Source organism: Mytilus trossulus, chromosome 5, assembly GCF_036588685.1.
Source record: "Mytilus trossulus isolate FHL-02 chromosome 5, PNRI_Mtr1.1.1.hap1, whole genome shotgun sequence".
NCBI lineage: Eukaryota > Metazoa > Mollusca > Bivalvia > Mytilida > Mytilidae > Mytilus > Mytilus trossulus.
The window spans coordinates 34,192,331-34,219,724 of NC_086377.1; the positions used below are offsets into that span (position 1 = coordinate 34,192,331).

At 35.1% G+C, this 27,394-nt stretch overlaps 1 protein-coding gene across 1 annotated transcript; it reads left to right on the plus strand.

The window, feature by feature from the left end:
* The first annotated feature begins 828 nt into the window (after nucleotides 1-828).
* LOC134718784 (procathepsin L-like) lies at nucleotides 829-27,377 on the plus strand. The gene is made up of 9 exons (XM_063581506.1): nucleotides 829-978; nucleotides 3,480-3,625; nucleotides 4,478-4,583; nucleotides 4,980-5,126; nucleotides 5,631-5,754; nucleotides 6,207-6,307; nucleotides 7,446-7,608; nucleotides 12,502-12,607; nucleotides 26,894-27,377. Exons 1-9 carry the CDS (start codon nucleotides 973-975, stop codon nucleotides 26,991-26,993), a joined length of 999 nt encoding a protein of 332 aa, XP_063437576.1. The 5' UTR covers nucleotides 829-972; the 3' UTR covers nucleotides 26,994-27,377.
* The last annotated feature ends 17 nt before the right edge of the window (nucleotides 27,378-27,394 follow it).

Sequence of the window (27,394 nt, forward strand, 5' to 3'; positions counted from 1 at the left end):
ATTTTGTCTTGGCGAGACCTGTTTAACCTGACTACATGTATACACCACGTACATGTAACATGCTCATTGTTATAAGCTGTAGTGTTATCTTTATATAATGTCTTATACCAAAGTCCGTTAGACTCTATTGGATAGTTGTCATGTGCATTTGGAACCACACCATCTAGCGTTTTTGTGATTAATTAAATTGAATGCGAATCAAATTGAATGCGAAAAAGTATCTCAAAAAAACTGTCAAAAGCCATTGGTTATATTTTTTGAAGATCGTCTGTTGGACTACATTTTGTAAACGCTGATATGCACAACCTGTTTCAACAAGACATTGCATAACTTTGGTAATTTCTAGATGTGTTTCAGCCTTTTGGGTTGTTTGATTTTCGTTTTTTTAACGTTTATTCTTACAACTTCTTTTATGAAATAAATAATTCTATTCATATACATGTATTTTATACGGAGACGGTTGAGAACTCACAAACCATGTAAAACACCACAAAATGTTGCGCCTGTACCAAGTTAGGAGTATCTAGCCTTTATTTCTTTGTTTTTTTTCACTTAATCTATGTTTTTTAAGTTGAGTGTGACGTCCATTTTCACAAAGTAGTACACATTGTTCAGGGGCTGTTTAATGCTCATTGGTTGGGTTGTTGGTCTGTTTGACACATTCCTCGTTTCCATCCCAATTTTTTTGACGATCTTTCAATAACTTACAGAAGAGTTTCAAAAACAAACTATAGTTAATATTTTGTTACTAAAAACTCAACAGTGGAGGAAAATATGTCATGTGAAATTTATAAGATAAATTAATGACGAACGGAAATCATAAGGTTCAATTACAAGATCTTCCTTCTTCCTGTTGATAACGACGATAAAATTCAATAATAAAAACAAGTAATATTAAGTATAAGACAGCTTACATGTAGATACATTTTTGTAAGACGCCTCTTGGATCGAAAATTCCAAAAAAGTTACAGAATGAAGGTAAAGGTTATATAAATGTTTTTCTTTATTTGTGTTGATACGTAGCTGTCTACGTGGGATTTTGTGAGATATTATTGTGGTTATTGTGAATAAATATGTTCTTGAAATCAGAATTGAATTTCACAGTTCAAATTGAAAACAAAACACGTGCTAGCACCGCTTTGGTAATAATTTATTCAATCGACTTAAATAACAAAATGTATTACAATAATATTCATATTTATTGTAGAAATTCGCTTAAAGAAATTATGTAAAACCTAAACATTTTACTGTTAAATTTAACAAAACTGCCAACTTACACGGACGTACTTTTCCAAGTAAATATGAAATTGAGAATGTAAATGGGGAATGTGCCAAAGAGACAACAACTCGACCATAGAGCAGACAGCAACAGAAAGTCACCAACAGGTCTTCAATGGAAAGAGAAATTCCCGCACCCGGAGGCGTCCTTCAGCTGGCCCCTAAACAAATATATACTAGTTCAGTGATAATGAACGCCATACTAAACTCCAAATTGTACACAAGAAACTATAAGTTAGAAAAATGCAAGACTGACAAAGGCCAGAGGTTCCTGACTTGGGACAGGCGCAAAATGCGGCGGGGTAAAACATGTTTGTGTTGACTTAAATATTCTTCCTCTTCCTTTCCTTACTTTAGAACTTATAAAACATATGTTCTAAATCTGACTTATTTTGTCCCATAGACAGATAATTTACCATTTTAATAACTCGGTTACATGTTTACCATAAGCTAAGAGTTATCGTGCCCCGCTTGAAACAAATACGACCGTATGTACTGTTTTTTTTTAATCAAAAGCAATACTATAACTATAACAGCTTGTAGTTTTCATGCTGCCAGTCTGTCACGTCAAATAATAAGTGTTAGAACTTACTACGGCAGCATTGTGCTGGACAGCTCGATATCATACACTTGTGGGTCTTTTTTTTATTATTTTAGTTCATTTATATGTTGGAGTTAAGTGTGACCTCCATTTTCACTCAACTGGTACATAGTTTTATTTAGGGGCCAGCTGAGGATCACCTCCGGGTGCGGGATTTTCTCGCTGCGTTGACGACCTACATGTAGTTGTTTCCTCCAGCTGTCGTCTGCTCTTTGGTCGTGTTGTTATCTCTTTGACAAAGTCAATTTTTATTCTTTATTTTAACCATTAACTGTCAACAGCAATATGTTTTGTTCTGTTGATTGGTAGACTATGGACACGCGTAATTTCATTGTAAAATTCTGTGAAAATGGCGATGCACTTACCGATATCATCGTTTTGAATTGCGCAATATCATATTTCTGTGTGTTGTTTATAATTCGTATTACTACGTGGTAGTGCAGCGACCAATATTAGAGTGTAGGAGAGAGTAAAATTATCCATATAGAGCTCGGCAGTTACTTTAAATGATAATAATACAAAACTGTACGGGATGATTGTCTTTCTTATTATTATTTGACACTGAACTGTTAGCAGTCACTAATTAATAAATCATCATATTTTTTTTATATCTAGTTAATTTCTTTTATCAATATTGAGGTTACATAGGAAAGCGACAGGAAGTTTAATTACAAGTGTATCCCACCATATTGTCATTTACAAATATAATCAGGAAACTAGACACTCTGTTTTAATGTATACAAATTATATATGTCTAAATTTGTTTAAGCGTCTAGGAAGCTTATTTTTTTGTAATCTTAATAATAATAAGATTCAGTTTTTTCGATACAATATATCTTTTGACTCGTTTTGCTTGTGTTGATTACTCTGGAGAACACCATATTGTGTTGAGATAAATTTTGCTATATATAAACTAGTGTTTACCAATTATTTTCTGTATATACATGTAGCTTACTATTGTTGTTTGTCTTTAAATTTTGTCGTTTTTATGTTGGAAACGTGGCATGTGTTTTACTGGACCTTTACTTTTTGGTTGCTTATTGGTGTTTTATTTTTTGTTGTGTATGTCTATCATGGGTTTAGTTACATGTAATGTACGAACATGAAGTTTAAAACTCGAAGGGTTAGGCCATCAGTGTGTGTTGGACATACACTAGCTGGTGTGTTGGATGACACCCACGATTTATATAATCTAATCGAGTACATTGTATATCTATAACTGATTTTCATTTTGTTATGTTACACCATAGTCCAAAATAAGGGGAGGGTTGGGATCCCGCTAACAAATTTAACCCCTCCGCATTCTGTATGTATGTACCTGTCCCAAGTCAGGAGCCTGTAATTCAGCGGTTGTCGTTAGTTGATGTTGAAACATTTTTTGTCTTTCGTTCATTATGCCGTTAGTTTTCTCGTTTGAATTATTTTACATTTGTCATTTCTGCCTATATTGTAGCTGACTATGCGGCATGGGATTTGCTCATTGTTGAAGGCCGTACGGTGACTTACAGTTGTTAATTTATGTGGCATTTGGTTTCTTGTGGAGAGTTGTATCATTGGCAATTATACCATATTTTCATTTTTTATATTTCCTTATTTACAGATGAAACTATTCCTGACATTAGTATATGTTGGGCATGCTCTGACTGGTCCATTGATATTTACACCAGCAGAACTCAACAATGAATGGGAACTGTTTAAAATATCCTACAACAAAATGTATTCAGATAATGTTGAAGATTTGAAAAGGTGAGTAAAACGAAAACTTGTTCAGCGCAAATGTATGTCTAATAATAATTCAAACATACTGCGTATAGGGATAGGTCTCAAATCCAGTTGTTATACAATTAGTTACATGTATATAATTAAAGAACTAGACAAATGGAATTTTGAAATAACTCCGGTTCACTGAAAATAAATCTATATAATTAAATAAATATATATTGCTACACAAGGGTTAATATGTTTATGTATTGTATTCATCTTCGTGTTAATTTAAACTCCCAAAGTAATGTGTAGATTTATTTTTGAGGCGGGACGATTGGATAGCTTTTAGAAAGTCTCATATTTTTATTCCAATAATTTATTTTTGAATCGGGATGGTTGGATAGCTTTTCGAAAGTCCCGTGTATTTATTGCAGTGATTTCTTTTGGAGTCAAGATGGATGTATAGCTTTTTGGAAGTCCCGTGTAGTCATGCCAGTGATTTATTTTTAGAGTCAGAATGGAAGGACAGCTTTTCGAAAGTCCCGTGTATTCATTCCAGTTATTTATTTTGTAGTCAAGATGGATGGACAGGTTTTTTTTTAAAATCCCGTCTATTCATTCGAAAATATATTGTTCAGTATAAGCATGAATTTAGCTTTGCACAGGAAGGCACCCTGTTTCGATTTTTTAACTCCCTACTCTACAAGCAAGTTACATGTAACTGGGTGCAATCCTAATTTTAAATGCTCAAGTATGTTGTGATAGCGGAGCCTGACATCAAAACTACATGTAGATCTTAAATGTTTTCATTAGAAAACAGATGGTAATATCTGAAGCTAAATCTTGTATATTCAATACATTTTTTCATCTGTCTTTTGTTTTTCTTTATTAAAGACGCCAGATATGGGAGGACAATGTTCGTTTTATAGAACACCACAATATGGCGGCAGATAGAGGCGAACATAGCTACTGGCTTGGAATAAATCATCTCGCTGACATGGTAATTATTTCTTTTCTTAAAAAGCATTTTATTTTCAGAAAGGTAAAACACCACTGCACAAGTTAAAGTTGACGTCCTATCATAAGTTGTGGTTGGTCCGAAGGTTTTTGTGAGTTACTGCTCCTACAAATATATTTGAAAGGTTGCAAGCTGCATGCAACACCTCTTACTTCAATAAGATGGCTAATGAATTGCATCATAGTTTAATGATAGCAGTTGCCTTTATGTGTTGACATATGGAAATTTGATAATAAAACTTTAAAATTTGTCAATAAGTTTATGCTAATATATTTACAACTGTTCTGAAAGGATAGGGGGGGATTGAAGTGCTAAACTGTAAATGGTTGGACAAAAGTCATCTTTACATACCATTTATTAATTTAAACACCTGTGTAGTCTTTAGATGAAGTAAGCCAGATGATGAAACAATACGGAAACAACAGTTCATTAGACGGGTCTACTTACCTCCCACCGAGTAATGTAAATACTCCCGAAGAAGTCGACTGGAGGAAACAAGGATACGTCACACCAGTGAAAAATCAGGTATCAATTATCTTTGTTTTCCATACATATATATAATATACAGTCCACACACAAATCACGATATTTCAAACATTTATTTTCAAGACATTTTCCGTTACACAAATCCATATTTGTACACATGCATTTTTAAAAGCATACACATGACTCAAAGTGAATACGGTTTATAAAGAATGTTTCGGCAATATTTACTTTTGACAAAAAAAGATTTCATTTATGATAGCCAGCCGTGTTTTTTTGTATTAAAATAGAATAAAAATTTAAAAGATCAATTATAAGGAAGATGATTCAAGTTGATCGGACTTCAACTTCATCAAAAACTACCTCTACCAAAACTTAAAAAAAAAAAATTAACCTGGAACGAGACAGACGGACGAGAGGACGAACTAACGGACGAACAAACATACAGACAGACACACAGACCAGAAAACATAATGCCTCTATATTATCGTAGGTGGGCTAAAAATTAATTAAATTTCTTGTCTCGCGTGCATCTCTTTTTTCCAGGGACATTGTGGATCATGCTGGTCGTTTGCAGCCACGGGTTCATTGGAAGGTCAACATTTCAGAAAGACCGGGAAACTAGTGTCGTTGTCGGAACAGAATCTTGTGGATTGCTCATCTGATTACGGTAAGTATTTAGTTTCTAAAACTAATGAGAGTGTAGAGGATACAAATAACAAGGATCAAAAACAGGACACCACATTGTCATCAACAACGATTTCAATCTTTTTACACGTATCGTTTCTAAATTTACGGGCTCAATAAACAAATTGTATAACATTTCTCGCTGGTAATTAAATCACCCAACCAGTCAACCTATCAATCATATCCCTCTAAAGTTTACGATAGTAGAATAGCCAAACTCATTACCTTAAAGATCGCATCTTAATCAACGGGACTCATTAAACAACTTGTAATATTTGCCACTGGATTTTGAATCACTTAAACAGTCAAGCAAGCAATAAAATAATCACCTTTTAAAGTTAAGAATAATAGCTCAATCAAACTATAATCGTAATGTGTTATTGATTGTATTTAAATGTTCTTTAAATTTCATGATTATGCATTTTGTAACTGTAGGTAACAAAGGCTGTCACGGCGGGTATGTGTCTAAAGCATATCAGTACATTAAAGACAATGGAGGGATAGATACCGAATCCTCGTATCCCTATGAAGCTACGGTTAGTTAAAAGGGACATATTTAGAAAACTATTTAGAATACCTGCAGGTCGAATAATTTGTCATTACAGCAAAGAAAAGAACAATACTGATATTTTTAGAGAGAAAAAGGATATCATAGGTTGCTTTAGCCTCGTTCACACCTGACCGGATAAGACGAACGGACGACTAACGGATGAAAATAAAAGTTGTCCCTTGACAAAATTGTTATCTGTTGGGAGTTCGTTGATGTACTGACCAACTACAACGGACGCGTAACAAAAGCATAACGGGCATGCAACGTACATCCAATGTACGGGTACCGCATAAAACGGACACCTAACGGAAGCGTACCGGATAAAACGGATAAACAAGATATACGAAAAAATTAAAGGCGACAATAATATTACATGTAAATCGCATTAATATTGAAAATGTTCTGTGTCACTGGTTTTGGTTTGTTCTTCAAAATGCCGCTAAAGGGCAGAGTCTGACCTGAATAACAGCTGCTTGATTGTAAAGATATGCCCTGATTCTACGATCGATTATCAATAATAATAATTCATGACGTTCGTTCAACATCCGTTTTATCCGTTAGACGTCCATTGGTGAATTTATCTGCCAGACCTCTAAAAGATGTATAACGGACAGGTAACGGATACAAAACGTAAACGAATCGGACGAGTACCGTACAAAACAAACGCCTAACGACGAATATGCTCAAAATTTTTCACCGGGCAGAACGGACGTCGACGGATAAAACGTACGCCTAACGGACATGCAACGGATATGGACGGATGCCTAATGGATAGGAACAGACGTCTAACGGACATGAACGGATTGAAAAAAAGTTATTCGTTAGGCGTCCGTTCGAGTTATCCGGTAAGGTGTGACTGAGGCTTAACAGAGAATAGATTTTACATCATATAGATAATATCAGATTTTGTTGAACATGTAAGTCGCCTGTGTCGTAGGGTATTATCGTTGTTCAGTTATAAAACAAATAAAAAAACAATTAACTCCAATCTTGAAAACCTCTGGTGTATTTTTTAAATTTTTTATTGCTTTTGGGCGGTGGCCTCACCTATTCAACGGGATACTATAGTATTCCTAAACAAAATTATGTGATCTTTTTATAACCAAATAATTTAACATTTGCAGGATGACAATTGTAGATTTAAGGAGAATGATGTTGGAGCTACAGCCAAAGGATTTACTAACATTGAATCTGGAGACGAAAAGGCTCTACAGTCTGCAGTAGCTACCGTGGGACCAATAGCTGTCGGGATTGATGTAAAGAGGTCTTTTCAACTATACAGATCAGGTATGTACGCCTGAACCAGTGGCAACTCTACAACAACATTATTCATCGAATCTCCAGCATTGACATTTTCAATTCATGCCTTATATATCATGAACTGTATTACGACGCTAGATTAAAACTGAAGAGGAAAAGTAACACCCGGCCACCGAAGCTTAATTTTTATGAAGCCGAGGTTGTCATGTGGTCTAGCGCGCCGCATACAGTGAAGGCGATTTGTTGTCACGATATCTCAGTAGCATGGGTTCAAATACCGGCGAGGGAAGAACAACAAAATCACGAAATCTAACATTGTTGATTTGAAGTTAAGACGAGTTATGTGTATATATAGACTGACGTGGAAAGGTAACACATGCCCACCGAAAGCTCTTTTTTTGAGAGCCCAGGTGGTCGTGTGGTCTAGCGGGACGGCTGCAGTGCAGGCGATTTGGTGTCACGATATCACAGTAGCATGGGTTCGAATCCCGGCGAGGGAAGAACCAAAAATTTGCGAAAGCAAATTTACAGATCTAACATTGTTGGGTTGATGTTTAGACGAGTTGTATATATACATATAGAATCGAATTCATAACAGTGTGGCTGTGGACATTGATTGGCGCACTTTAAACTCCCACTGACTGGGACAGATTAGGTGAACGTTCGTCCATAACGCCCATTGCTCACGACGTCCTTAGTATAGACATTTAAACTGTGGGGTCACCAAAGGTTTTCAACGCCTAAATGAAATAATTCGAAATACTAATCAGGAATTTGTGTTTTGAAAAAAGAATAACTTACTGGCTTTAAAAATTGCAATGCATGTGTTGATCGGTTATCTTTTTCGGACGTCAAAGCTATTTAATTATTGCGATTGTCGAATAATGTCATCTTTTAACTTTTTTATCTGGTCTAAAAAATTATTTTAGAACGAATGCATAATCCACTTTCAAAAGTTGTGCAAATACATAACATATAGACAAAATATACTTCTGCCCTATCTTTTTCGTGCTTGAAAGTTATTGGATAGTACGAAAGCTATTTGGATTAAACCTTGTGAAATTTGCATGCATTTACTATTGGTAAAACTGTTCTGCTATACTGCTACTACTTTGTGAAAAATATACTTGGCAGAGAAACGCATTTATCTTATTTATATTCAAATCGACCCAATTTACATAGAAATGGACGACTTCGTGCATTTTGTGATCGCAAATAAAATATGTTTCGGACCATACGCGTATGGTCCAAATACTCATACGGCCCGAACACATACATGATATTCTGTGCGTTATAGGTCGTCTATTCATTTTGTTTTATTTTGTTGATGAATTTGACGTCTGTCTGTGAGTGATTATTTGTTTTAAACTTACTTGCAAATAATTTACAACCAAGACTTGAATTAAATGTCTAAACAAATCATGATTTTTTTTAAAATCCATTGAAAAGGCTAAAATTCGCCAGGTCTTTAATTTCAACTTAGAGAGTTTACTAAAGTAAAATTGCGAACCATTTTCCAATTTTCATGCGGTATCCTTATTGTTTTTCTCTCGCTCAACTTTCGTGTTTGCTTTTACATGCCAAGACCTCTTGGAGCTTTCATTCTATAAAGAGTGTATTTTGCTAATGGTTGAAGGCCATACGGGGGCCTATAGTTTGCTAACGCCTGTTGGTCCCTGGAAAGAATTTGTATGATTGTCTATCACACAACACATTCTTTTTTTTACATGCAGTTATATCTATGATAAAAATGAGAATTGAATTGTCATAGAGACAACAACCCAACCAAAGAGCAAAACAAGCCAAAGACAACATTTATTCGTCTCAATAGAATTGTTACAAATATATTTATTGCAGGTTAATAGTATAAGGCCATACTTAAGTTGTAAAAAGATCTTGTCGTCAACTTTTGCAACCAGCTTCTATGTTTCTATAATGCACCGTTCATCTTTTTTTGGCCTCGACCTTTCCATTGGACAGACAATTTTGTTTTCGACTATTTTTAAAAGATGCATTTATTTACAAAATCATACTGGACGCATTTGTTCCTCCTGTCCCAAGTAAGGAGCCTCTGGTCTTCAGAAGTCTTGTATGTTTATTAATTTTTGTTCATTTATTTGTTTAGGGGTTAAGTACATCGTACATCTTCACTGAACTAGTACACTTTTTATAATAGTTTTTCGATATCGCTCGGGCAAAAATATTCATGAATATAATGCCTAACCATGTTAAAACTACAATAAAGTATAGTTTGTATCAATTATTTCTTAAACCTACCATTTTTTTTTCTGTGTTGGATTTTTGTGGCATTAAAAAATACAAGAGTATAAACTACAGTTAGAGCAATTTCTAACCAAAATACAAGATTAATATTGAATTTCAAATACGACCAAAAGTAAAAATTTGCTCGCAGCGGAAAAATTCAACAGTTTGATTTTCAATTGAAATAAAATAATTGTTATAATTTACACACCGTTACTTTTTCCAATATAAATATTCGAACTATTTTGTTTGTTGTTTCCTTTATAAGTTTACATCATTTTTAAAAAGACCAGTGACTTCGATCTTTAGTAGACTATAAAGGGGGTGTTCATTATCTCTCTTTTGCTGTAAGTTTAATTTAGTTATTTTGTCATGAATGTTTTTGAATAAAGGAGAGTCAGGTTGTCTTATACGTCAATGATACATACACCAAAAAGACGACAAAAAATAAAATAAGGTGCAACATTCATTCTCCATCAAAAGAATACATCACATGAATGTAATTTTTGTAAGAAAAATACCAATTTCGTGAAAAGTTGTGTGTTGGACTTAAGAGCCAAGGCAAATTGACAAATATATGAATGAACGGATCGATTTATGGTTTATAACAACAACGAAAAAATGATTTTTTTTGTCATTTGGATCTCTTCACAAACAAAGCCCACATGGTTAGCATTGCAATAAGATATTTTGTGAAATAACGCGGGACCCCATTACTTAAAAGTGTTCTTTTTTTTAAATGAATATTTTTTTTTATCATTATTTATTGATATCAGCTCTGAACATTATCATTCTTAAAAGTGAAACTGTAGTAAGTGATGGTAATTTTTTTTATTTAAAACAAATTCCTTAAATGATTTGTGAAAAGAAAGTTTCATAAATGATTTGTGAAAAGAAAGTTTCATAAATGATTTGTGAAAAGAAAGTTTCATAAATGATTTGTGAAAAGAAAGTTTCATAAATGATTTGTGAAAAGAAAGTTTCATAAATGATTTGTGAAAAGAAAGTTTCATTTATGTTTAAAAATGTGTTAACAAGTGATTATTTAAATCCCCACTTGAAGGCCTCCGATAGACTGAGTGAGCATAAAATCATCGCCAACGACAAACAAGTTATCGGTGATTTTTTTCAGTATAATTACTAACAAACGTTTTACCGTCGACCACACTATTATGAATTTAATTCTATATATATACGTATTGAGCTGATCTGTAACAATACAATCTTCATGCCTTATATATCATGTACTGTAGTAAGCCGCTAGATTCAAACTGACGAGGAAAGGTAACACACGGCCACCGAGAGCTTTATTATTGTCAAGCCCAGGTGGTCGTGTGGTCTAGCGGGACGGCTGCAGTGCAGGCAATTTGGTCTCACGATATCTCAGTAGCATGGGTTCGAATCCCGGCGAAGGAAGAACAAAAAATTTGCAAAAGCAAATTTACAGATTGAACATTGGTTGGTTGATGTTTAGACGAGTTGTATATACGTTTTGTTACAGATATAAATCAATTTATTGCTCATACCTATACATTATGAGCCAATGGCGTAATATGTGTTTTCTTCATTTAAGGTAGTTTGGTACGTCATATCCTTGTATAAACTGTCTTACACAATTCAAGTATAATTTATCTACGAATACGAATGAAGATAACGAATGTACCCCCGTGTTACTTTTCTAAATTGGCTAGAGGTATAGGGGGAGGGTAGAGATCTCATTAACATGTTTAACCCCGTTGCAATTTTACGCCTGTCCCAAGTCATTGTGATTTTTAATCTTAGTACCTTGTGTATAATTCGGAGTTTAGTATGACGTCCATTATCACTGAACTAGTATACATATTTTTAAGGGGCCAGCTAAAGGACGCATTGATGGCCTTCGGCTGCTGTCTGCTTTCTGGTCGGGTTGTTGTCGCTTTGACACATTCCCCATTTCCTTTCTAAATTTAAACGTAAAAGAGACGTTGATTTTTTGTTTTAATTCTTAAAGGTCAGTAGTCCTATACATGCACAATGTGGCAGCCAAGTGACATATTTACTAAAATGAGTGCAAATGATCGACATAAAAAGATAAATCGTTTGTTGAATACATATTTAATACAGACATCATGGATAATTTAAATAAATCTATATTTCTAAAGGAAAAACCTTAAAACTAAGGAAAACGCGTGCAAAATTCCACTGTGTAATGGCTAGCAATGTCTGAGTACAAGGATTAGCAACATACCTATGCTATTGGATTTGTAACGACGTGCGTCAACCAAACAAAATCTTAAAAGTATACTTAGCCTGGGATAGTAATTCTTGTAACCAAAATAAAATATTATATGAAGCAGTGCTTTTCATGACAAAATGTTATCAGGAAAACTTCAATCGAAAAATTTGTAAGCCAGGAATATCCTTTGCTGCAATGACACGTTAATCAAATTCAAAACGCATCAACTAATTCGTATTATTGAAACGTTAGATTTAATATTACCAAAATTATCAAAATAGACATTTATCAATTTAGGTTTATTTTTAAATACATATTTATTTTTATTTCAAGGAATTCGCATGTCATACGAAAACTTAATTCGTGTCTCAAAGTATTATATGAAATGTTCGTTTATCAATTATTACACATAATTCGTTTCTAAAGATAATTAATACTTTCAGGTATATTTGACGATCCAACGTGTAGCTCTGTGACTTACAACCATGGTGTATTAGTTGTTGGATATGGGACGGAGAATGGTCAGGATTACTGGTTGGTGAAAAACAGGTTAATATTGTTATAATGTACTCTACATGGTGTATTAGTTGTTGGATATGGGACGGAGAATAGTCAGGATTACTAGTTGGTGAAAAACAGGTTAATATTGTTATAATGTACTCTCCATGGTGTATTAGTTGTTGGATATGGGACGGAGAATAGTCAGGATTACTGGTTGGTGAAAAACAGGTAAATATTGTTATAATGTACTCTACATGGTGTATTAGTTGTTGGATATGGGACGGAGAATGGTCAGGATTACTGGTTGGTGAAAAACAGGTTAATATTGTTATAATGTACTCTACATGGTGTATTAGTTGTTAGATATGGGACGGAGAATGGTCATGATTATTGGTTGGTGAAAAACAGGTTAATATTGTTATAATGTACTCTACATGGTGTATTAGTTGTTGGATATGGGACGGAGAATGGTCAGGATTAATGGTTGGTGAAAAACAGGTTAATATTGTTATAATGTACTCTACATGGTGTATTAATTGTTGGATATGGGACGGAGAATGGTCAGGATTATTGGTTGGTGAAAAACAGGTTAATATTGTTATAATGTACTCTACATGGTGTATTAGTTGTTGGATATGGGACGGAGAATGGTCATGATTATTGGTTGGTGAAAAACAGGTTAATATTGTTATAATGTACTCTACATGGTGTATTAATTGTTGGATATGAGACGGAGAATGGTCAGGATTACTGGTTGGTGAAAAACAGGTTAATATTGTTATAATGTACTCTACATGGTGTATTAGTTGTTGGATATGGGACGGAGAATGGTCAGGATAATTGGTTGGCGAAAAACAGGTTAATATTGTTATAATGTACTCTACATGGTGTATTAGTGGTTGGATATGGGACTGAGAATGGTCAGGATTACTGGTTGGTGAAAAACAGGTTAATATTGTTATAATGTACTCTACATGGTGTATTAGTGGTTGGATATGGGACGGAGAATGGTCAGGATTACTGGTTGGTGAAAAACAGGTTAATATTGTTATGATGTACTCTAAATGGTGTATTAGTTGTTGGATATCGGACGGAGAATAGTCAGGATTACTGGTTGGTGAAAAACTGGTTAATATTGTTATAATGTACTCTACATGGTGTAGTAGTTGTTGGATATGGGACGGAGAATGGTCAGGATTACTGGTTGGTGAAAAACAGGTTAATATTGTTATAATGTACTCTACATAGTGTATTAGTTGTTGGACATGGGACGGAGGATGTTCAGGATTACTGGTTGGTGAAAAACAGGTTAATATTGTTATAATGTACTCTACATGGTGTATTAGTTGTTGGATATGGGACGGAGAATGGTCAGGATTACTGGTTGGCGAAAAACAGGTTAATATTGTTATAATGTACTCTACATGGTGTATTAGTTGTTGGATATGGGACTGAGAATGGTCAGGATTACTGGTTGGTGAAAAACAGGTTAATATTCTTATAATGTACTCTACATGGTGTATTAGTTGTTGGATATGGGACGGAGAATGGTCAGGATTACTGGTTGGTGAAAAACAGGTTAATATTGTTATAATGTACTCTACATGGTGTATTAGGTGTTGGATATGGGACGGAGAATGGTCAGGATTATTGGTTGGTGAAAAACAGGTTAATATTGTTATAATGTACTCTACATGGTGTATTAGTTGGTGGATATGGGACGGAGAATGGTCAGGATTACTGGTTGGTGAAAAACAGGTTAATATTGTTATAATGTACTCTACATGGTGTATTAGTTGTTGGATATGGGACGGAGAATGGTCAGGATAACTGGTTGGCGAAAAACAGGTTAATATTGTTATAATGTACTCTACATGGTGTATTAGTGGTTGGATATGGGACTGAGAATGGTCAGGATTACTGGTTGGTGAAAAACAGGTTAATATTGTTATAATGTACTCTACATGGTGTATTAGTGGTTGGATATGGGACGGAGAATGGTCAGGATTACTGGTTGGTGAAAAACAGGTTAATATTGTTATGATGTACTCTAAATGGTGTATTAGTTGTTGGATATCGGACGGAGAATAGTCAGGATTACTGGTTGGTGAAAAACAGGTTAATATTGTTATAATGTACTCTACATGGTGTATTAGTTGTTGGATATGGGACGGAGAATGGTCAGGATTACTGGTTGGTGAAAAACAGGTTAATATTGTTATAATGTACTCTACATAGTGTATTAGTTGTTGGATATGGGACGGAGGATGTTCAGGATTACTGGTTGGTGAAAAACAGGTTAATATTGTTATAATGTACTCTACATGGTGTATTAGTTGTTGGATATGGGACGGAGAATGGTCAGGATTACTGGTTGGCGAAAAACAGGTTAATATTGTTATAATGTACTCTACATGGTGTATTAGTTGTTGGATATGGGACTGAGAATGGTCAGGATTACTGGTTGGTGAAAAACAGGTTAATATTCTTATAATGTACTCTACATGGTGTATTAGTTGTTGGATATGGGACGGAGAATGGTCAGGATTACTGGTTGGTGAAAAACAGGTTAATATTGTTATAATGTACTCTACATGGTGTATTAGGTGTTGGATATGGGACGGAGAATGGTCAGGATTACTGGTTGGTGAAAAACAGGTTAATAGTGTTATAATGTACTCTACATGGTGTATTAGTTGTTGGATATGGGACGGAGAGTGGTCAGGATTACTGGTTGGTGAAAAACAGGTGAATATGTTTATAATGTACTCTACATGGTGTATTAGTTGTTGAATATGGGACGGAGAATGGTCAGGATTACTGGTTGTTGAAAAGCAGGTTAATATTGTTATAATGTACTCTACATGGTGTATTAGTTGTTGGATATGGGACGGAGAATGGTCAGGATTACTGGTTGGTGAAAAACAGGTTAATATTGTTATAATGTACTCTACATGGTGTATTAGTTGTTGGATATGGGACGGAGAATGGTCAGGATTACTGGTTGGTGAAAAACAGGTTAATATTGTTATAATGTACTCTACATGGTGTATAAGTTGTTGGATATGGGACGGAGAATAGTCAGGATTACTGGTTGGTGAAAAACAGGTTAATATTGTTATAATGTACTCTACATGGTGTATTAGTTGTTGGATAAGGGACGGAGAATGGTCAGGATTACTGGTTGGTGAAAAACAGGTAAATATTGTTATAATGTACTCTACATGGTGTATTAGTTGTTGGATATGGGACGGAGAATGGTCAGGATTACTGGTTGGTGAAAAACAGGTTAATATTGTTATAATGTACTCTACATGGTGTATTAGTTGTTAGATATGGGACGGAGAATGGTCATGATTATTGGTTGGTGAAAAACAGGTTAATATTGTTATAATGTACTCTACATGGTGTATTAGTTGTTGGATATGGGACGGAGAATGGTCAGGATTAATGGTTGGTGAAAAACAGGTTAATATTGTTATAATGTACTCTACATGGTGTATTAATTGTTGGATATGGGACGGAGAATGGTCAGGATTATTGGTTGGTGAAAAACAGGTTAATATTGTTATAATGTACTCTACATGGTGTATTAGTTGTTGGATATGGGACGGAGAATGGTCATGATTATTGGTTGGTGAAAAACAGGTTAATATTGTTATAATGTACTCTACATGGTGTATTAATTGTTGGATATGAGACGGAGAATGGTCAGGATTACTGGTTGGTGAAAAACAGGTTAATATTGTTATAATGTACTCTACATGGTGTATTAGTTGTTGGATATGGGACGGAGAATGGTCAGGATAATTGGTTGGCGAAAAACAGGTTAATATTGTTATAATGTACTCTACATGGTGTATTAGTGGTTGGATATGGGACTGAGAATGGTCAGGATTACTGGTTGGTGAAAAACAGGTTAATATTGTTATAATGTACTCTACATGGTGTATTAGTGGTTGGATATGGGACGGAGAATGGTCAGGATTACTGGTTGGTGAAAAACAGGTTAATATTGTTATGATGTACTCTAAATGGTGTATTAGTTGTTGGATATCGGACGGAGAATAGTCAGGATTACTGGTTGGTGAAAAACAGGTTAATATTGTTATAATGTACTCTACATGGTGTAGTAGTTGTTGGATATGGGACGGAGAATGGTCAGGATTACTGGTTGGTGAAAAACAGGTTAATATTGTTATAATGTACTCTACATAGTGTATTAGTTGTTGGATATGGGACGGAGGATGTTCAGGATTACTGGTTGGTGAAAAACAGGTTAATATTGTTATAATGTACTCTACATGGTGTATTAGTTGTTGGATATGGGACGGAGAATGGTCAGGATTACTGGTTGGCGAAAAACAGGTTAATATTGTTATAATGTACTCTACATGGTGTATTAGTTGTTGGATATGGGACTGAGAATGGTCAGGATTACTGGTTGGTGAAAAACAGGTTAATATTCTTATAATGTACTCTACATGGTGTATTAGTTGTTGGATATGGGACGGAGAATGGTCAGGATTACTGGTTGGTGAAAAACAGGTTAATATTGTTATAATGTACTCTACATGGTGTATTAGGTGTTGGATATGGGACGGAGAATGGTCAGGATTATTGGTTGGTGAAAAACAGGTTAATATTGTTATAATGTACTCTACATGGTGTATTAGTTGGTGGATATGGGACGGAGAATGGTCAGGATTACTGGTTGGTGAAAAACAGGTTAATATTGTTATAATGTACTCTACATGGTGTATTAGTTGTTGGATATGGGACGGAGAATGGTCAGGATAACTGGTTGGCGAAAAACAGGTTAATATTGTTATAATGTACTCTACATGGTGTATTAGTGGTTGGATATGGGACTGAGAATGGTCAGGATTACTGGTTGGTGAAAAACAGGTTAATATTGTTATAATGTACTCTACATGGTGTATTAGTGGTTGGATATGGGACGGAGAATGGTCAGGATTACTGGTTGGTGAAAAACAGGTTAATATTGTTATGATGTACTCTAAATGGTGTATTAGTTGTTGGATATCGGACGGAGAATAGTCAGGATTACTGGTTGGTGAAAAACAGGTTAATATTGTTATAATGTACTCTACATGGTGTATTAGTTGTTGGATATGGGACGGAGAATGGTCAGGATTACTGGTTGGTGAAAAACAGGTTAATATTGTTATAATGTACTCTACATAGTGTATTAGTTGTTGGATATGGGACGGAGGATGTTCAGGATTACTGGTTGGTGAAAAACAGGTTAATATTGTTATAATGTACTCTACATGGTGTATTAGTTGTTGGATATGGGACGGAGAATGGTCAGGATTACTGGTTGGCGAAAAACAGGTTAATATTGTTATAATGTACTCTACATGGTGTATTAGTTGTTGGATATGGGACTGAGAATGGTCAGGATTACTGGTTGGTGAAAAACAGGTTAATATTCTTATAATGTACTCTACATGGTGTATTAGTTGTTGGATATGGGACGGAGAATGGTCAGGATTACTGGTTGGTGAAAAACAGGTTAATATTGTTATAATGTACTCTACATGGTGTATTAGGTGTTGGATATGGGACGGAGAATGGTCAGGATTACTGGTTGGTGAAAAACAGGTTAATAGTGTTATAATGTACTCTACATGGTGTATTAGTTGTTGGATATGGGACGGAGAGTGGTCAGGATTACTGGTTGGTGAAAAACAGGTGAATATGTTTATAATGTACTCTACATGGTGTATTAGTTGTTGAATATGGGACGGAGAATGGTCAGGATTACTGGTTGTTGAAAAGCAGGTTAATATTGTTATAATGTACTCTACATAGTGTATTAGTTGTTGGATATGGGACGGAGGATGTTCAGGATTACTGGTTGGTGAAAAACAGGTTAATATTGTTATAATGTACTCTACATGGTGTATTAGTTGTTGGATATGGGACGGAGAATGGTCAGGATTACTGGTTGGCGAAAAACAGGTTAATATTGTTATAATGTACTCTACATGGTGTATTAGTTGTTGGATATGGGACTGAGAATGGTCAGGATTACTGGTTGGTGAAAAACAGGTTAATATTCTTATAATGTACTCTACATGGTGTATTAGTTGTTGGATATGGGACGGAGAATGGTCAGGATTACTGGTTGGTGAAAAACAGGTTAATATTGTTATAATGTACTCTACATGGTGTATTAGGTGTTGGATATGGGACGGAGAATGGTCAGGATTATTGGTTGGTGAAAAACAGGTTAATATTGTTATAATGTACTCTACATGGTGTATTAGTTGGTGGATATGGGACGGAGAATGGTCAGGATTACTGGTTGGTGAAAAACAGGTTAATATTGTTATAATGTACTCTACATGGTGTATTAGTTGTTGGATATGGGACGGAGAATGGTCAGGATAACTGGTTGGCGAAAAACAGGTTAATATTGTTATAATGTACTCTACATGGTGTATTAGTGGTTGGATATGGGACTGAGAATGGTCAGGATTACTGGTTGGTGAAAAACAGGTTAATATTGTTATAATGTACTCTACATGGTGTATTAGTGGTTGGATATGGGACGGAGAATGGTCAGGATTACTGGTTGGTGAAAAACAGGTTAATATTGTTATGATGTACTCTAAATGGTGTATTAGTTGTTGGATATCGGACGGAGAATAGTCAGGATTACTGGTTGGTGAAAAACAGGTTAATATTGTTATAATGTACTCTACATGGTGTATTAGTTGTTGGATATGGGACGGAGAATGGTCAGGATTACTGGTTGGTGAAAAACAGGTTAATATTGTTATAATGTACTCTACATAGTGTATTAGTTGTTGGATATGGGACGGAGGATGTTCAGGATTACTGGTTGGTGAAAAACAGGTTAATATTGTTATAATGTACTCTACATGGTGTATTAGTTGTTGGATATGGGACGGAGAATGGTCAGGATTACTGGTTGGCGAAAAACAGGTTAATATTGTTATAATGTACTCTACATGGTGTATTAGTTGTTGGATATGGGACTGAGAATGGTCAGGATTACTGGTTGGTGAAAAACAGGTTAATATTCTTATAATGTACTCTACATGGTGTATTAGTTGTTGGATATGGGACGGAGAATGGTCAGGATTACTGGTTGGTGAAAAACAGGTTAATATTGTTATAATGTACTCTACATGGTGTATTAGGTGTTGGATATGGGACGGAGAATGGTCAGGATTACTGGTTGGTGAAAAACAGGTTAATAGTGTTATAATGTACTCTACATGGTGTATTAGTTGTTGGATATGGGACGGAGAGTGGTCAGGATTACTGGTTGGTGAAAAACAGGTGAATATGTTTATAATGTACTCTACATGGTGTATTAGTTGTTGAATATGGGACGGAGAATGGTCAGGATTACTGGTTGTTGAAAAGCAGGTTAATATTGTTATAATGTACTCTACATGGTGTATTAGTTGTTGGATATGGGACGGAGAATGGTCAGGATTACTGGTTGGTGAAAAACAGGTTAATATTGTTATAATGTACTCTACATGGTGTATTAGTTGTTGGATATGGGACGGAGAATGGTCAGGATTACTGGTTGGTGAAAAACAGGTTAATATTGTTATAATGTACTCTACATGGTGTATAAGTTGTTGGATATGGGACGGAGAATAGTCAGGATTACTGGTTGGTGAAAAACAGGTTAATATTGTTATAATGTACTCTACATGGTGTATTAGTTGTTGGATAAGGGACGGAGAATGGTCAGGATTACTGGTTGGTGAAAAACAGGTTAATATTGTTATAATGTACTCTACATGGTGTATTAGTTGTTGGATATGGGACGGAGAATGGTAAGGATAACTGGTTGGTGAAAAACAGGTTAATATTGTTATAATGTACTCTACATGGTGTATTAGTGGTTGGATATGGGACGGAGAATGGTCAGGATTACTGGTTGGTGAAAAACAGGTTAATATTGTTATAATGTACTCTACATGGTGTATTAGTTGTTGGATATGGGACGGAGAATGGTCAGGATTACTGGTTGGTGAAAAACAGGTTAATATTGTTATAATGTGCTCTACATAGTGTATTAGTTGTTGGATATGGGACGAAGAATAGTCAGGATTACTGGTTGGTGAAAAACAGGTTAATATTGTTATAATGTACTCTACATGGTGTATAAGTTGTTGGATATGGGACGGAGAATGGTCAGGATTACTGGTTGGTGAAAAACAGGTTAATATTGTTTTAATGTACTCTACATAGTGTATTAGTTGTTGGATATGGGACGAAGAATAGTCAGGATTACTGGTTGGTGAAAAACAGGTTAATATTGTTGTGATGTACTCTACATGGTGTATTAGTTGTTGGATATGGGACGGAGAATGGTCAGGATTACTGGTTGGTGAAAAACAGGTTAATATTGTTATAATGTACTCTACATGGTGTATTAGTTGTTGGATATGGGACGGAGAATGGTCAGGATTACTGGTTGGTGAAAAACAGGTGAATATTGTTATAATGTACTCTACATGGTGTATTAGTTGTTGGATATGGGACGGAGAATGGTCAGGATTACTGGTTGGTGAAAAACAGGTTAATATTGTTATAATGTACTCTACACGGTGTATTAGTTGTTGGATATGGGACGGAGGATGGTCAGGATTACTGGTTGGTGAAAAACAGGTTAATATTGTTATAATGTACTCTACATGGTGTATTAGTTGTTTGATATGGGACGGAGAATGGTCAGGATTACTGGTTGGTGAAAAACAGGTTAATATTGTTATAATGTACTCTACATGGTGTATTAGTTGTTGGATATGGGACGGAGAATGGTCAGGATTACTGGTTGGTGAAAAACAGGTTAATATTGTTATAATGTACTCTACATGGTGTATTAGTTGTTGGATATGGGACGGAGAATAGTCAGGATTACTGGTTGGTGAAAAACAGGTTAATATTGTTATAGTGTACTCTACATGGTGTATTAGTTGTTGGATATGGGACGGAGAATGGTCAGGATTACTGGTTGGTGAAAAACAGGTGAATATTGTTATAATGTACTCTACATGGTGTATTAGTTGTTGGATATGGGACGGAGAATGGTCAGGATTACTGGTTGATGAAAAACAGGTTAATATTGTTATAATGTACTCTACATGGTGTATTAGTTGTTGGATATGGGACGGAGAATGGTCAGGATAACTGGTTGGTGAAAAACAGGTTAATATTGTTATAATGTACTCTACATGGTGTATTAGTTGTTGGATATGGGACGCAGTATAGTCAGGATTACTGGTTGGTGAAAAACAGGTTAATATTGTTATAATGTACTCTACATAGTGTATTAGTTGTTGGATATGGGACGGAGAATAGTCAGGGTTACTGGTTGGTGAAAAACAGGTTAATATTGTTATAATGTACTCTACATGGTGTATTAGTGGTTGGATATGGGACGGAGAATGGTCAGTATTACTGGTTGGTGAAAAACAGGTTAATATTGTTATAATGTACTCTACATGGTGTATTAGTTGTTGGATATGGGACGGAGAATGGTCAGGATTACTGGTTGGTGAAAAACAGGTGAATATTGTTATAATGTACTCTACATGGTGTATTAGTTGTTGGATATGGGACGGAGAATGGTCAGGATAACTGGTTGATGAAAAACAGGTTAATATTGTTATAATGTACTCTACATGGTGTATTAGTTGTTGGATATGGGACGGAGGATGGTCAGGATTACTGGTTGGTAAAAAACAGGTTAATATTGTTATAATGTACTCTACATGGTGTATTAGTTGTTGGATATGGGACGGAGAATGGTCAGGATTACTGGTTGGTGAAAAACAGGTTAATATTGTTATAATGTACTCTACATGGTGTATTAGTTGTTGGATATGGGACGGAGAATGGTCAGGATAACTGGTTGGTGAAAAACAGGTTAATATTGTTATAATGTACTCTACATGGTGTATTAGTTGTTGGATATGGGACGGAGTATAGTCAGGATTACTGGTTGGTGAAAAACAGGTTTATATTGTTATAATGTACTCTACATAGTGTATTAGTTGTTGGATATGGGACGGAGAATAGTCAGGGTTACTGGTTGGTGAAAAACAGGTTAATATTGTTATAATGTACTCTACATGGTGTATTAGTGGTTGGATATGGGACGGAGAATGGTCAGGATTACTGGTTGGTGAAAAACAGGTTAAGATTGTTATAATGTACTCTACATGGTGTATTAGTTGTTGGATATGGGACGGAGAATGGTCAGGATTACTGGTTGGTGAAAAACAGGTGAATATTGTTATAATGTACTCTACATGGTGTATTAGTTGTTGGATATGGGACGGAGAATGGTCAGGATTACTGGTTGATGAAAAACAGGTTAATATTGTTATAATGTACTCTACACGGTGTATTAGTTGTTGGATATGGGACGGAGGATGGTCAGGATTACTGGTTGGTAAAAAAACAGGTTAATATTGTTACAATGTACTCTACATGGTGTATGAGTTGTTGGATATGGGACGGAGAATGGTCAGGATTACTGGTTGGTGAAAAACAGGTTAATATTGTTATAATGTACTCTACATGGTGTATTAGTTGTTGGATATGGGACGGAGAATAGTCAGGATTACTGGTTGGTGAAAAACAGGTTAATATTGTTATAATGTACTCTACATGGTGTATTAGTTGTTGGATATGGGACGGAGAATGGTCAGGATTACTGGTTGGTGAAAAACAGGTTAATATTGTTATAATGTACTCTACATAGTGTATTAGTTGTTGGATATGGGACGGAGAATGGTCAGGATTACTGGTTGGTGAAAAACAGGTTAATATTGTTATAATGTACTCTACATGGTGTATTAGTTGTTGGATAAGGGACGGAGAATGGTCAGGATTACTGGTTGGTGAAAAACAGGTTAATATTGTTATAATGTACTCTACATGGTGTATTAGTTGTTGGATATGGGACGGAGAATGGTCAGGATAACTGGTTGGTGAAAAACAGGTTAATATTGTTATAATGTACTCTACATCGTGTATTAGTTGTTGGATATGGGACGGAGAATGGTCAGGATTACTGGTTGGTGAAAAACAGGTTAATATTGTTATAATGTACTCTACATGGTGTATTAGTTGTTGGATATGGGACGGAGAATGGTCAGGATTACTGGTTGGTGAAAAACAGGTTAATATTGTTATAATGTACTCTACATAGTGTATTAGTTGTTGGATATGGGACGAAGAATAGTCAGGATTACTGGTTGGTGAAAAACAGGTTAATATTGTTGTGATGTACTCTACATGGTGTATTAGTTGTTGGATATGGGACGGAGAATGGTCAGGATTACTGGTTGGTGAAAAACAGGTTAATATTGTTATAATGTACTCTACATGGTGTATTAGTTGTTGGATATGGGACGGAGAATGGTCAGGATTACTGGTTGGTGAAAAACAGGTGAATATTGTTATAATGTACTCTACATGGTGTATTAGTTGTTGGATATGGGACGGAGAATGGTCAGGATTACTGGTTGGTGAAAAACAGGTTAATATTGTTATAATGTACTCTACACGGTGTATTAGTTGTTGGATATGGGACGGAGGATGGTCAGAATTACTGGTAGGTGAAAAACAGGTTAATATTGTTATAATGTACTCTACATGGTGTATTAGTTGTTGGATATGGGACGGAGAATGGTCAGGATTACTGGTTGGTGAAAAACAGGTTAATATTGTTATAATGTACTCTACATGGTGTATTAGTTGTTGGATATGGGACGGAGAATAGTCAGGATTACTGGTTGGTGAAAAACAGGTTAATATTGTTATAGTGTACTCTACATGGTGTATTAGTTGTTGGATATGGGACGGAGAATGGTCAGGATTACTGGTTGGTGAAAAACAGGTGAATATTGTTATAATGTACTCTACATGGTGTATTAGTTGTTGGATATGGGACGGAGAATGGTCAGGATTACTGGTTGATGAAAAACAGGTTAATATTGTTATAATGTACTCTACATGGTGTATTAGTTGTTGGATATGGGACAGAGAATGGTCAGGATAACTGGTTGGTGAAAAACAGGTTAATATTGTTATAATGTACTCTACATGGTGTATTAGTTGTTGGATATGGGACGCAGTATAGTCAGGATTACTGGTTGGTGAAAAACAGGTTAATATTGTTATAATGTACTCTACATAGTGTATTAGTTGTTGGATATGGGACGGAGAATAGTCAGGGTTACTGGTTGGTGAAAAACAGGTTAATATTGTTATAATGTACTCTACATGGTGTATTAGTGGTTGGATATGGGACGGAGAATGGTCAGTATTACTGGTTGGTGAAAAACAGGTTAATATTGTTATAATGTACTCTACATGGTGTATTAGTTGTTGGATATGGGACGGAGAATGGTCAGGATTACTGGTTGGTGAAAAACAGGTGAATATTGTTATAATGTACTCTACATGGTGTATTAGTTGTTGGATATGGGACGCAGAATGGTCAGGATTACTGGTTGGTGAAAAACAGGTTAATATTGTTATAATGTACTCTACATGGTGTATTAGTTGTTGGATATGGGACGGAGAATAGTCAGGATTACTGGTTGGTGAAAAACAGGTTAATATTGTTATAATGTACTCTACATGGTGTATTAGTTGTTGGATATGGGACGGAGAATGGGCAGGATTACTGGTTGGTGAAAAACAGGTTAATATTGTTATAATGTACTCTACATAGTGTATTAGTTGTTGGATATGGGACGGAGAATGGTCAGGATTACTGGTTGGTGAAAAACAGGTTAATATTGTTATAATGTACTCTACATGGTGTATTAGTTGTTGGATATGGGACGGAAAATGGTCAGGATTACTGGTTGGTGAAAAACAGGTTAATATTGTTATAATGTACTCTACATGGTGTATTAGTTGTTGGATATGGGACAGAGAATGGTCAGGATTACTGGTTGATGAAAAACAGGTTAATATTGTTATAATGTACTCTACATGGTGTATTAGTTGTTGGATATGGAACGGAGGATGGTCAGGATTACTGGTTGGTAAAAAACAGGTTAATATTGTTATAATGTACTCTACATGGTGTATTAGTTGTTGGATATGGGACGGAGAATGGTCAGGATTACTGGTTGGTGAAAAACAGGTTAATATTGTTATAATGTACTCTACATGGTGTATTAGTTGTTGGATATGGGACGGAGAATAGTCAGGATTACTGGTTGGTGAAAAACAGGTTAATATTGTTATAATGTACTCTACATGGTGTATTAGTTGTTGGATATGGGACGGAGAATGGTCAGGATTACTAGTTGGTGAAAAACAGGTTAATATTGTTATAATGTACTCTACATAGTGTATTAGTTGTTGGATATGGGACGGAGAATGGTCAGGATTACTGGTTGGTGAAAAACAGGTTAATATTGTTATAATGTACTCCACATGGTGTATTAGTTGTTGGATATGGGACGGAGAATGGTCAGGATTACTGGTTGGTGAAAAACAGGTTAATATTGTTATAATGTACTCTACATGGTGTATTAGTTGTTGGATATGGGACGGAGAATGGTCAGGATAACTGGTTGGTGAAAAACAGGTTAATATTGTTATAATATACTCTACATGGTGTATTAGTTGTTAGATATGGGACGGAGAATGGTCAGGATTACTGGTTGGTGAAAAACAGGTTAATATTGTTATAATGTACTCTACATGGTGTATTAGTTGTTGGATATGGGGTGGAGAATGGTCAGGATTACTGGTTGGTGAAAAACAGGTTAATAGTGTTATAATGTACTCTACAGGGTTTTTATCTGGTCTTTTTATGTAGGCATTATTTAGTTTTACATTTCCTCTTTAGTAAGTAAACTAGTAGTCTCCTCGTTAAGGGATAAACAAAATACGGAAATATCATATGATGATAAAGATCAGATGAGACATATGAAATACATTAATTGATGTAATAAACTATAAATTATGAAACATTATTGTACTATTATCATAGGATATAATAGCATAATACTCGCGCTAGCACGGTTTAACAGATTATTCTTTTTCATTGGAAAACATTAAAACAGGAATGCGGTATTATCAGCACATACAAGACGTATATACAATATATACTCACGGAGCATGTTATTCTAGATATAATTCATCTTGTTATGAAAATTTTTCAAATTTAAATTTAGCACAGAATTAATATTATGCTTTTAACCCTGGTGTTTTTTTTTAGAAACACGCTATCTATAATTAATATACACACTAACTGTCCATTTATCCTTTTTCTTACAGTTGGAGTGCATTCTGGGGAATGGATGGATACATCAAAATGTCAAGGAATAAAAACAACCAATGTGCAATAGCCACCGATGCGCTCTATCCGCTTGTCTGAATTGATTTTACGTTTTTATTATTTACCTTTTATTATAATTTTTTTTATTTCTGTATTGAAATACAGGACCTTTACATATATAAACTTGCAATAATTAGATAATACAGTGAAACCTGGCTAAACCAAACCCTACATAAAACAAAAACCTGCATAAAATAAACATATTATAAAGAACTGTCATATCAAATTGTTTGCGTTGTGATAACGCCATACATGTGCCAAAACCGAACAAAATGTTGAGTCCAGAAGAGATTTGGTTTAAACAGGTTTGACTGTAATAATTGTAATCTAATGTAGAATTTTCACGATATTTATAGTCCCATACATAGTACATGTATTTTTGTATGTTTATACAAAATCAGACAAAACTGGTTTTATACCACAGTTATTCTCTTCTTTAT

What these genes read in the sequence shown, in the direction of transcription:
- LOC134718784 (XM_063581506.1), top strand. An exon ending in AATGTTGAAGATTTGAAAAG is followed by an intron (nt 3,626 to 4,477) that starts GTGAGTAAAACG and finishes TCTTTATTAAAG; the next exon opens with ACGCCAGATATGGGAGGACA. An exon ending in GGATTGCTCATCTGATTACG is followed by an intron (nt 5,755 to 6,206) that starts GTAAGTATTTAG and finishes TTGTAACTGTAG; the next exon opens with GTAACAAAGGCTGTCACGGC.